The 13,294-nt window shown below is 35.3% G+C and overlaps 1 protein-coding gene across 1 annotated transcript; it reads right to left on the bottom strand.

Moving 5' to 3' along the window:
- Positions 1-4,993: 4,993 nt before the first annotated feature.
- On the bottom strand, positions 4,994-12,944 carry LOC140779920 (uncharacterized). Its single transcript, XM_073125260.1, has 5 exons — positions 12,488-12,944; positions 12,313-12,386; positions 10,443-12,212; positions 7,212-7,350; positions 4,994-5,944 (listed from the first exon to the last, which is right to left on the bottom strand). Exons 1-5 carry the CDS (start codon positions 12,624-12,626, stop codon positions 5,244-5,246), a joined length of 2,823 nt encoding a protein of 940 aa, XP_072981361.1. The 5' UTR covers positions 12,627-12,944; the 3' UTR covers positions 4,994-5,243.
- Between the last annotated feature and the right edge of the window lie 350 nt (positions 12,945-13,294).

The raw sequence follows: 13,294 nt of genomic DNA, 5'->3' as shown, positions 1-13,294 counted from the left end.
TTTGTTAAAATACCCTTGATAATGCTCTTGAAAAGTTTGAATTTTGCCATGCTATTTTAGGCCAATGCATTTTAAAAATTAAAAAATGGCGTGTCTTTGCTATTTTAAAAGGTAAAGAAGTGATTCCCTAACAAGAATATGTCGATTTAGAAATAGTTTGTTAAAGATTGGTTAGCTTAAAATTAAATCAGGCTGTAATATGTTAATTATAAGCAAAAAGGAGTTGAATTATGGATAGCTTAAAGAGGGAATTAATCACAAATCACTAAATAAAAGCTGTGTATTATTTGAAATTTTCTTTTTTAATTTCCTTTTGCTCTCTCAAATGATAAGCTAACAAACTGGCTTGGGCAATAAAAATTAAAAGAAAAGGAAAATAAAAACAATACTAGGAATTTTTGTGCGACATAAATAAGAACCGAATTGTTTATATTTGAATACTTGGTGGGACTATATTTTGTAATTCAATGGGATAGTGCTTAATTAGCTAAAAGGACTTGTGTTGTTAATGTGATTCGAAATTAATCGGGTCACCTCTCGAGGAAGATTAAATTTATTAGGTCAAATATATTTATTGTAGTACTAGTTGTTTACTATTTTTAGAGAACTTCTGGCATCGAATTCGTTTAGTCGAATGCTTAGTCAACGGCAATCGGATGATGAAATATAAGAGCTACTTTTATTGAGGCGTTCGAACGACCAACTAACGATTTTTGAACGCCACAATTTTAGGAGCAACAGAATGTCGAGGCATTTGAACTCTCCAACCTAATAGCAATTTGAAGCATTTGAACACTAGTGCAACGGGTATTTGAACGCCCTAATCTAATAACAGTATTTGTCTAACAGTGGTCAAACACCTAAATCCGAGAGCATAGCCACCTAATAGCGTTCAAATGCCCGACGTCGAGATTATTATTCGTCCAAATGCAAGCCTCACATAAATATTTGAGGAGGAAAGACAAAGTGATGAATTATTTTTTTTTAGAGGGAAGTGAGAATTTAATAATGTTCTACTAAATATTGATGTCGCTAAGAGTTAAATACAAGAATTCTCATGCAATTGTTGTAGACTGATCCTAGGATGCACTGAAGCTCTAATATTAATTGTTGTGTACTTGGCTAAAGTGAATTTTGATTGAGATGGTGATGGGTGACTGAGTGGTGAGATAATGAGATTTAGAAGATGGAAGCAAAATGGATAATAAAGATAACAATGACGTGTGATAGATTTGAAACTTAGAGAAAAAGTTGAGAGAGTAGTTGGTTGGGTCCTAAAGGGGAAAGGAGGTCGACGGATAACGAGGGAGGAGCTAGCCGGTGGCTAAGATTTGAGAGAGAAAAAGATAAGTTAGCTTGCCTTATTGGATTAGAAGGGTCGACAATTGAGAAGGGAATGATATCTACCTTAGATTGAATGAGAAAATTGAGAGATGAGAAGGTAGAAAGAGGGAGACTAAATGAGGAGGAAGATAAATAAAATAATAATAATCTTCAATAATTTTAAAAACGACTGTCTTCCACAATTTAGAATCTAACTAAAATTCAAATTAATTCAAACTAATATATTACTGAATAATTAAAAAAAGGGAGCAAACATAAGTTTCTATTTGATTGAGCTTGTATATGTTATCAAATAGGTGGGATTAGTTAGACTACCATCTATACCAATCGCATTGGATCCATCCATAATATATTCCAAACAAATATTTTAATAAAAGTTTCTTAAAATGCTCCAGACCTTATTTCCCAAATATATTGGAGTCAGTATTTTACATAATAAGATAAACTATAAATAACTTCAATGTATTACTACCAAATAAAAATACTAAAAATGTTCAACATTTTTCTTTTTCAGAATGTGCTTAACATAACAGTGTTTTATTTGATTCCTAAGTCCAATATACAAATAAGCCCCTACTTTAATAATTATTTAAGATGTATTATTTTACCATAGTAAAAAATGCTGATAAAATAAGTGACTTAACATTTAATGCCTGTTGCTTTCCTTCTGTCCTTTTATCGTATTCACAATTAATTCGCTGTTCTTTATCGTATTTCACAATTAGTAAGACCACGGGAGCAACGGAAACACCACCTGGTCCATATAAATAGAGTATTTGACCAAACTAGCCCTACTCGCACAAACTTATATATTATTTAGTTTAAAATATTATGGAAATAGTTTTAAAAAGATTCTTTGTACATTTATATGAATGCCTAATCTAGTTTTCTTATATGTATATATTTATATATAGATTGCAGTAATTATAATATGATTAGTTCTTATACATTCAGAAGATATAGATAGACATATTTAATATATCATATGTATATGTGGCTGTACTTAGTAGAGATGGTAATTAAGTTTATTATTAGTATTTAGGTTTGTATCAACAAAAACAAAAGGATATGGATATAATTTTATCAATTTATTTTTACCCCTACATGTAGGCCCAGTGTAAAAAAACACTGAAGTTATCAATTGTTTTATGTTAATCTATTCGATAATTTAACTAAAAGTTCCATCCAAATATAAAAATATATTCGGAGAGTGAGAAGATTTAATTAACATTTATCTTATCTAGATCGAAATCTCTAAATCTAATATTTTTCACTAGGTTTTTTTTTTTATATCATGACAAGATAAAGTTTTGGGGGAGAAGAAACTCAGCTCTCTCCTACTCTTGCCTATAATGGGTTAACATACTAAATAATTACTAATAATCTTCTCATTCTCTAACGCATACTATAACAATAAAATGTCCTTGAGATTAATATTTTATATTTAGGATAAAAGTACTTAAATTTTCGACACTTTAGAGCAACTCTAAGCGGACTCCATTGCAACAGTGGGGCTCCATTTTGTTTGAAGCTTTTTCAAAATTTTAAATTTACCCCGTAATTATTGTATTTAATTATTTTAATTATATTTGTATCTTTTATTAAATAATCTAGTTAGTTAAACTGAGTATATAATTAATTTTATTAATCAATTTTTAATAAAAATAGTATCATTAGAAAGGTCTCATCGAGACCCTTAAAATGAGTCTAATATTAAATTATTTTTAAGTTAATTTATTTTTAATTTTTTTATTATTTATAAAACGAGTCTAATATTTTAGTATTTATAAAATAAATATGTTTATTTTTATTTAAAATTAATGTGTCCTAAAATATAATTACTCAAAATTATTTCTCAATGTAAATATTAAATATTAAAATATATCAGATATAAAATACATCAAACATAAAATATACCAAATAAAAATTATATATAAGTTGGCTCGAATGCTTATACAATTTACATAAACACAAAAAAGTTTAACATTTTACTGCTAGTATTATGAGCTGATAGCTAAGGTATCTAAAATAAACCACTTCACATATTAAGTTTGATAGGTGAACTATTTTGGATTAATAAACACAGGCCTAGTTAATCAGTCAAAAACTCTATATAAATCTCCTTTTGAATAATTGAATATACTCTATCATGCCACAAAGAGCGTGTTTGATTATAAGAAAATAAGGGAAATAAAGTGTTTAAAGAAGAAACATAGAATTTTAGGGTCAAAACTTTAAAGTGATACAAATAAATGTTTTACCAATAGTTCAATTTTAGGCATAACCACATTGGTACATAATTTATAATTACCCAAATAATAATTAACCTATAGTGTTAAAAAAAAAAGTGGGGATAGCTCAGTATGTCTTATCTTGAAGCTGAATACACTGAAAAGATCGATAGTTTATCTAAGTAAACTAAATATTGAGCACATCAACATCTTAGATCAATAGTTTATTACTCTTGTCATAGTAATATAAAGACGTTTAATAAGATTAGTATTTTATATGCTAAGCGAAGCACTCAACTATCTACAATTAGTTTATAGTGTAAAACACTAATAAATTTAATATTTATTTATTAAACCTGTAAAGTAGACCATTTGGTATATTAAATATCTGAATACTCATCAGAATCATAAATGGATGAAACCGACGGCAATAAGGAGGGTAGTTTTAACTATTTACTCCACTAGAGAGAAACGAGTTAGCATTTCTCTCATAAAAGATTTCCCAAAAATATTGTTACTAAGATCTGCTTATGTATAGATAATTTACTTTAAATCAGATAATATTTTATAATGTTATCTTTATATATATATATATGTATATGCATAGCTAGTGCTTGAACAACAGTAGATGGGCTGAGAAGATTGCTAATTGAGGGAGAACTCGTTTCTTTTTAATGGTCTAGTTTAATACGGTGCCAAATGAATCATTCACTAAACTTTTGATCTCTTTTACAACTAAGTGTACATGCCTTCATATTAGCCAAAAAAGACTTAGCTACTAAGATACCTCTAAGATATTTAGAAGGCTATAAAGATAGATTTAAGAGTTATCATTCCGTATCCTTATCAATTCAGCAATGCATAAACTCAAATCTTACTTGATTACCGTAGTATCTCTCGAGTCCAACTTTACTATTACACTATTTAGTTTCTTTTCTTGGACTGTCATGGTATTTTAATTTCGACCAAAATTTCAATGTGACATTATTAGCCACTTTTTAACCGGCTCTAATGAAAGATGAAAGAGAAGGAAAAGGAGAATGCCTGAGGGCTTCTCCGCGTTGGGCCGAACGTACTGTGTTATATACCATCAGTTGCAACGATCACCCAAGAAGGACCTGAAGTCAAAAGGCAATTCATAGAAAAATTTAATAAAATACGACGTGGTTTTAATATGAGCTGCTAGGTCTAATTTCGTTCTAGCATGCCGTTGGATATCAACTATAACTTCTTTTCGACAGTTCAAACTGTTGAAATTGATTAGCTCCGCAGTTTGTTTATATGGTTTATTCGAGCCACGACTCTATTATTTTGACAGCTCTAGGTATTAATATGTAGCACACCTCGGATATGCATGTAAACTGGCTAAGGGCAAAATGGAAGAGAGAAAATTCCTATCATCTGGGGGAGACAAACTATTGAAGACAATTCTTGCACCAGGAGCACACAATTAATGTAGGTAGTTGCAACAATTCATGGCCATTTTTTTTTCTTGAAAAGCCTTCAGAGCAAAAATGCTTTCAGACAATACCCCAGCAACTGTACAGATATGTCTTGCAGTTAAATTGTTGCACAATTATCCAGCCACAACTTGAAGAATATTGCTCATATGATAATATCTTCAGTGGAAACGATTTACATAAGTCATCAGCAACTATCCTTTCAGTATCAGCAAAGTTCAAAGACAAATTCATCAACTAGCGCCTGAAGTATGTTGCTCTCGATCTCCATTCCCATCTCAAATGCCTCTGTCTCGCACTTGCTCCACTGAACGTTTGAATGAACAAATTCCTTCTGAACTAAATTATCTAGAAACTTTCCAGCCATTTCCTTCCAATCACTTATCTTTTCAAAGATCTCTTCTGCTAATCTATCTTTGTTCAGGAGAGGCAACTTGGACCATTTATTGTATCCAGACTTACAGATATGAAGATACTTTGAATCCAAGCACTCTATGATGCAGTCAAATAGTAACTCCTGGAGTTGATGTCCCTCCTGATCTAGTGTGAAACCTGAGTTGCCTTTTGAACTGGTGCAGAAGACATTCACCAGAGCACCCAACATGTCAAGGAGGAAAGAATGCAAAGAAAACTTTAATGCCCCATCTGATTCCCAAAAGGAAATATTGCCACATAAAAGTTGAGCATTTAAAATAGTTTCAGCAGCACTGGAGATTCTAGCTTCTGAAAGGCCACAATCAAGTGAGTCTATGCAGCACAAACTTAGCTTTTTCTTGATGGAGTGGACCTTTGTTCCAATATTAGAGTTTGCTGCATTAATTGAAGTTGCTGAGTCTAAAAGATCAGAGTCTAGATCCTGTGGTTCTGCATTGCCAGAACTGTTCATCAGTCCAAAGAGTGGTTTACCGCCTGAAAATCAAAAGCAAGGAACATGATAAGACATTAGATCGCAGCAATCTAGTACATTACATGCTATGCATTTCTTATCTTTGTTTAGATTGCATATCTTCCCAAAGATAAAAAAGTTAAAGGAAGTCAGAAATCAACAATTATTTTTAAAAAGCTTAAACTGTCAGAGAACAATAATTTTAATCATTTATATGCCAAAGGTAGGCATTTAAGATAATCTTTTTCCACTTCCATATGTCTCTGATGGTTAGATGAAAAGGAAAATAATTCAGCAAGATGGACTATATAACTAAACAACCAGTGTACCAAAGAGGGGCATACCAGCTTGTTAGGAATGGACTCTCTTTGAACATACTTGTCAGAAGCCACTAAGTCCTCATTATAAATGCTGGGTCTGTAGAGTTGCATAAATTATACGATATGCAAAGCCAGTAACTTCCACTGATGCTTTTTGTGTTTTTCGAGATCCAGAAATACAATATACTAGATCCTCTATTCCATGTCAGTAAGGTATCTAAATGGCATGCTGGTAGAGATGCATGCTTTAGTAGAAGTGATCTAAACTCTAAAAAAGTAAAAAGTAATCCATGCAGACGCCAATAGGGATCCAACCATCAGGATGCCCTGTATGTGGTTCCTAGAAGCAGATGTAACCTCATATGCAGTCCTATAGGGTGTCATATCTGATCTGTTTCGGAGTTAGCAACAAATACAAGATAAAGCCAGGAGCAATTATGCAAGCCCAGGCAGGTCTATGTGGACCTCGCTGGTAATTACTAAAAGTGTTTTTTAATCATCATAATAAACATAAATGTCACATAGAATCCTTATAAACAGGAATATAAGCAAGACTTGATCTTGTTCGATCCAAGACTAGGTCGAATATTTCAGGCTTATAGTTGAGGCATGGGCCAAGACCAAAACTTGATTTTACACATGCTTGTTTTGCCTTCTTAACTTCAAAATTTCACTTAAATGCAAGATCAAATATGATTAAGCATAAAAATCAATAATCTAGTTAATAAGGATTGATTATCCTACTGTCCTCTCTTTTATTTTTTTTCATTTACGTGTAGAATCTATCTTTTTGATTAAGAATTGTCATGAACTTTCTATTTCTCAATCCGTATGTGAAATTTTGAAAGATGGAGTAGAAAATATGGAGAACAAAAATGCTTAAAAGAATATAGGTATATAAATCCCCATTAAACAACAAGAAATTAAAAGAGAAAATGAGGATGATATACGAATTGAAGATAGAAATAACCTCTCATAACTACATTGTCATTTGAACTCCCCAAAGAACAACTATCATTGGAAAAAGATGCTTCAAGGACTGATATTGGGCTGGGCTGGCTGCTATCATAGTTTAGATATGCAGCAGAGTTACCAGTGTTTGCATCACCCTGAAAAGTTACCAATAGAAAACATGGTTATCTCAAAAATATTTTTCATAAGGGTCCTTTTACCAAAACTCAGATGATCAAAGGCACTTATATACTGTACATGTGACTACGTGAGATATATGAGTTATGTACGTACAATCTGACCAAATAAAATTAACTACAGTTTTTTGCAGGACTGTGCAAAATAGCCTCTATCACCCATAGGAGTTCCATATGTCAAGAGAAATAAGGTTAGATAAAGGTGAAGTTTACAGCTATCATTTATCATCGTATCTTCAATTACCTAAACATAAAGATGTGATGATCACAAGCATGACCAAGAAAATAATTACCTTGTTTCCCTGAAACGCTTCATTATATTTTAAGCTTGTTATGATCACTATTGAGTTAATATGTTGCAAATATACTAAATCATAGTAGAAGAGGGCATCCAAGTTACTCATAATGTTAGTTCCAAATATATCAGAGGTACCTGGAATAGATAATACTAGTGCTAACTATTTTCCAAGCTAGAGATGAATTCTCGCACTACTTGTAAGCATGAAAACATCCTTTTCAAATACTAAATTGTTAGTTGACCCTGCACTATGAAGACTTATTTCTTGCTGGCTTTCTTGCTTAACTATTCAACTATAAGGTGCATTCACCTCAAAGATTAACTGATGAGCAGTAAAGAATGTGACTATCAACAATTGATAAGAATTGCTCAATTCTTGAGACCAAACTTCCCATAGGTTGCATGGCATGAATTTGCTTAAAGGTATATGAAACCAAGAGGCATCTTCTAATATGTGACTAATTTTTATTTCTTATCTTTTTTTGTTAATTTTTTTAAAAAAATTTAAAAATATTTTTGCATTTTAAATAATATTTGAAATTTTACGTAATTAAAAATAGTCTGATCCAATATGAGCAGCCAATACAACCAATACGGCCGATACGTATCGTTTTCTCTGACGACTGATCCCGATCCTAATACCGAGTTTCAAAACCTTGGTCTATATAACCTTTTTATGTACCAACTGAACAAAACCTCTTCAATTTGCTCTATCTTGAGATAGGATCCTTGAAAACAATTCTAAAGTCTGATTAACTCTCACATGTCAAAAAAGCTAATTAAAGTTTACCTCTAAGAACTACTAAAAGCCACTACAGTATAGTGAGGAACTCAATAGAACCACCAGTACATGACATTATTAATTGATTATAGATGCCTAATTAGGTATGGTACAATTCTCAACTAGTCATATCAACCATGGATAAAGGCTCTTCTAAAAAAAATCTAAATACATTGTGGAAGCTACATAATAATGGGATTTGCCTTTTCCTTTCAAACGTAACGTAATGCAATCAGCATGATAGTGTGATTTCGAGCTCTTGTTTTGACAGCAGTGCTCTTGCCCACCTGTCACCATAAAGACCAATCCAAAAGAACTTTTCCCTTCCTGGCAAGACAAATCATCAGCTGATTGTACCCATTGCAAGGATCACAAGTAAAAGGGCCTGGCCATCTCTAGAAAGAGAAGACTTTGCTAGGTTCAAGGAAGGGCTTTGGTAAGGAATATGAAGCATCTTCTATAGAGGGAAGATGCTTCTGCATATACCTTTAAGTAACCTTGCTCTCAAGGAGAGGAGGGGACTGGAAGGGACAGACCCGAACCATGAGAGATGAAGGCAAACCGGCCTTTTCTATTGAACATCTAATAAAACATAGATAATAAATAAATAAATAAGAGCTAATATCGTTCCAATTGCCATTCCAAATGTAGTTAGCATTTTTGGCATTAAAAGATCCTTCCAAGTGATGACCATCCTTGTCCTCTTCCTTTTCCGTTCTACCAACTTCTTATCTTTATTATAAGGCAAAGCTTAAGTGGTTAGCCTACCTTACCCACTTAACGAAGGGGAATGAATTTTCTTTTCCTCAAAGGCAAACATCATTGTCATGGATACGGCTTTTGAACATAGTTTTTGAGGACATCTTTCTAAAGTACTCCCGTGGGTTTCAAAAAGGAAGAGGGTATCATCACTTTCCGAAGTAGCATAATGTGAGAAGAATCCAAAATAGTATAATTACCCACCATCAAGAAAAGTCACATCCAACACTTGAACCATCCCAACCATGTCAATCATATAGCATGCATTATGTTGCTAAGACGGTTCCCACCATTTCTCAATAAGACAGTTGCACTGTTGCACTAGCACATTGTCAGCTGGCTTCACTTTCCTTTCATATCCTTTGCCATCATCTTCTCCAAATTTACAAAGTCCAGATCAAGTTGCTATCAAGTATAACTTCATGGATCCCTCAGCTTCCATTGCAGGTTTGATGTCACTAAGCTAATCGGCCTCAACTGTCTCAATAAGACAGTTGCCTTCTCTGCTTCAATTTCCAATGTTGAAAGTTGCATTATATTTTGACCTATTCAGCCTTGCATGAGCCCTCAATAACATTGCATTCCACTAAGCTTCCATGTTGGCCTCTTTTGCCATCATTTTAGGTTTTTGCCTCTTGCTTGATCTCTAACTAGACATTTAGGACAATTCAGGACTGTCTTTTGCTTGATTTCTGGCTAGACATTTTTGCTATAAGAGTATCCATATTATATGGAATATATCTCTCGAGCCCATTAACATGCTTTATAGTTGCTTCAATATCTAGCATAATATTAGCCAAAATGGCAATTGGCACACTGCTTAGAATGAATAAGATCAAAATCATCGTTACCGTCATTGTCATCCAATACTCCTCCCAACAACATCACATTCCGAGAGAGTGAAATCCAAATATGGGAATGACTAAAAAGAACAAACCACCACAATTTTTAAGTCAACTATCTACCTAAACTCAATCATCTAGAAATTAATGCCAAAGCAATCTTGATGATCAGAGTAATATACTTCTTTGGAGACTAGGCTCATGCAAAAAAATCAGATGAATGGAATCCATCATGACATCTTTGTATCTTTACACTTATTAAGAAAATCAGATGGATACTTGAGCACAACATATTCTACCAAAAGCAGATAAGAAGAAGCAATGTAGAAACCTGATAACTTTTTCTAAATAAATACAAATAAAATAAAAATACCTGATAATTTTTCAGAATGTCAGGTGTCTGATCAGGCAAGACTGTACTCTCGGATAGATCCCTGCTGCCATGACTTGTGCAGCTTGTTGGAGTGGATAAACCAGAGCAGCTGTCAACACTTTTCTGAGTCATGGGAGTTAGGGGAGCTTCCTTAGTAAATGCAGATACCAGACCTTCGAGTATTGAAGCAGTAGATCTTCCTGAAAGGGCGTCACTTGTTGCCAGCTCATCCCTATCCAAGAAATTTAGTTCCCTGATTTTCTGTTCCAATAGTTTGCTTAAGGAATCTCCTGTTAAAGTCATTATCCTCTCTGATGAACTTGGTCCACTTCCACTTTCTGCATCCAACACTGACCTTCTTGTATTGGAAGCAATACAGGGTAGTTCATGTTCAGCGCTGCTCTTCTGTGCCATTTGATTGTAAGTGGAAGACTTAGTTATCTGCTTCATTGGTGAACTAGCTGAGAAAGAAACTTTACTATTCTCTTTCCTGCTGCTAACAGTCCGATTATTATCTTTCTTCCTCAAATCTCTTCTAACACAAGCATTATGGATCAATGGATTACTTATGGACCCTTTTCCTTTTTGGTTAATCATGTTACTTCCAATGCTTCGCTTCACAAAGTCTGAACTAATCACACCACCTTCAATCTGAGTGCTGCTAGGAGGTCTTCGTTTACGGGTCATGCTCTTGTCCAAACCATTCCTCTCGCTTTCAGTTCTATCACCAGTAGCGCCGGATCTCATCTTTGTACGACTTCTTGGATTTCTGTTTGAAGCTCCAATGTCCCTTGACCCAACTAGATCATTTGAGACTCTTCTGGCCATGGTCCGACTAGCAACCTTGTTGGATCCACATGCCTCTTTGCCCTTAACTACCAATTTTTCATTCTGCCTCAGTTTGTCAACTTTAATAAAGGATTTTGATGCAGCATTCTGCACTACCTTGCACTGGTCCTGAACATTCATAATATCACAATTTCTCTCCACTAAATCGCTAGCCCTCCTCTCCACATTCACCTTATCATGAACAGGATGAGCCAAAACTCTCTCATGCTCACCAGGAATCAACATTGGCTCCAATTTAGTCTCCAAAGAACCATCATGTTTTGAAGAGCTATTACTGAAATCTGGAGCAGAATACCTATGCTCAGGCAACCAAGGCTCTTTGACACCGACCCGCAACTGCGCAACCTCAACTAAACTACCACAGCTCTTGCAAGACCCGACTAAGGGATCACCCAAGAATTCCTGATCACATTGCGAAGAACCAATGTAGGTAAGAGCGCATTTAGCCTGACTCCTCGGCCGCATCCCCGGCTCCAGAATCTTACTCGCAACCTGAGCCAACCGAGCCCTGTGGCAACTGCCTGAGAGAAACCTTGGGCTCTTCACTGGTGAACTAAGCCTGTTCTGCTGCCTTCGCAACCTGGGTGATAGCACATTCCTATCCATGCCACACGCTGGGCGACTCTCCAAGAACCCCCCAGTCTTCTGAAGCTTCTGCGGTCGTGGCAATTCCGCCTTCCCAAAACTGCCATTTTGCAAACAGAGATCTTGGTCCACCCTTCTATATCCATCAGAACTAGTACTACCACCACTACTACTTGCAAAACTACTGGTTGAATCTAAAGCCCTCCTTGGCTTCTCGACCGGCATCGTCTCAAGACCCATAAGCCGCGCCACCAGCCCAGGAGCGCGCATTCCATCACCGGCATCCTCCACTGGCTTCCTCGCACTCGGAAAACCCCCACGGTTCTCCTCCGCAATCTAAAACATGCCAAATCAAAGGCATTCACGAAAGGAACAGATTTTGCAAACCAATAGCCACCAAAGGAAGTTAAAAAAAATAATAATAATAAACAAGTACCAGAAGAAGCTTGCCGATGGGCATCTTGTCATCGTCACTGCCAAGCTTCTTGCTCACCCTTTTCGCGGCACGAACTGGAGCAAAGATGACGGCATACAACTCACATTAAGGGGAAAAAAAGGAAGTAATTTTTTTCTTTTATGTACCGAAAAAAAAAACAACTTTGGTTGCATACCTGGAGGGAGGAGTGTGGTTTTGGAGAAGAGCTTCTTTTTGGTGAGCCGGCGATTCCAGTCCAAGAGCTGGAAGAGAATGCCAACGCAACCAGATGGCCGCTGCTGCTGCGGCTTCCTCTCTGTTATCGCAAGACTCATATCTCCGATCTTTACTTACAGTTGCTGTGCTGCTTCCATTGATCTCTCAAGAAATGCTCGTTTCTTTGTTTCTGGGCTTAGGTGGGGGGAAGAAACCCAGAATGCAAAGAAGGGAATGTGGGTCTGATAGAGAGAGAACGAAACTAGCTGGCAAGCATTACTAGTAGCTGCTTCTATCTCAAGACGGAGAACAGCGAGAGCGTGAGCGAGAAGAACGATGGAGATGCGTGGAAAGAAGCGTGCGGTGTCGGAAGGGATTCTATCTCTCGCTTGACAGGAAAGCAATCATCCCTCTTCTGTCTCACTATTCTATTTCACTCGTACCTCTTTTTTTGTAATGCTCCTCTAAAACAAATAAGCGTTATTCTTGGATGTGAGAATTATTTAAAGAGATTTTAGATATATTAATACGAAAACTGTGTTTAAAGTGATATATATTGGAGATGGTTTTGGGCTTTGGAGTAGGGAGGGAAAGTCCAAGATGCTGGCAGAAGATAAGGGATTCTGACTTGTTTTTGAAAGGATGCAGCATAAGCTGAATAGTGGACTGTGGTCCCAGTGGCACTGCTTCCATTGCTGTCTTATTAGCAGGGGAAGGACTACTGATTAGTCAACATACTTGAGATGGATCCAAATTTTGAACTTTTAATTAATTATTCTTTAATCTG

The sequence above is a fragment of the Typha angustifolia genome, chromosome 15 (genome assembly GCF_048772165.1).
Source record: "Typha angustifolia cultivar Huaian chromosome 15, ASM4877216v1, whole genome shotgun sequence".
Classification (NCBI taxonomy): domain Eukaryota; kingdom Viridiplantae; phylum Streptophyta; class Magnoliopsida; order Poales; family Typhaceae; genus Typha; species Typha angustifolia.
Note: the sequence above shows the minus strand (reverse complement) of the source record. Positions and strands in the feature narration are given on the sequence as shown.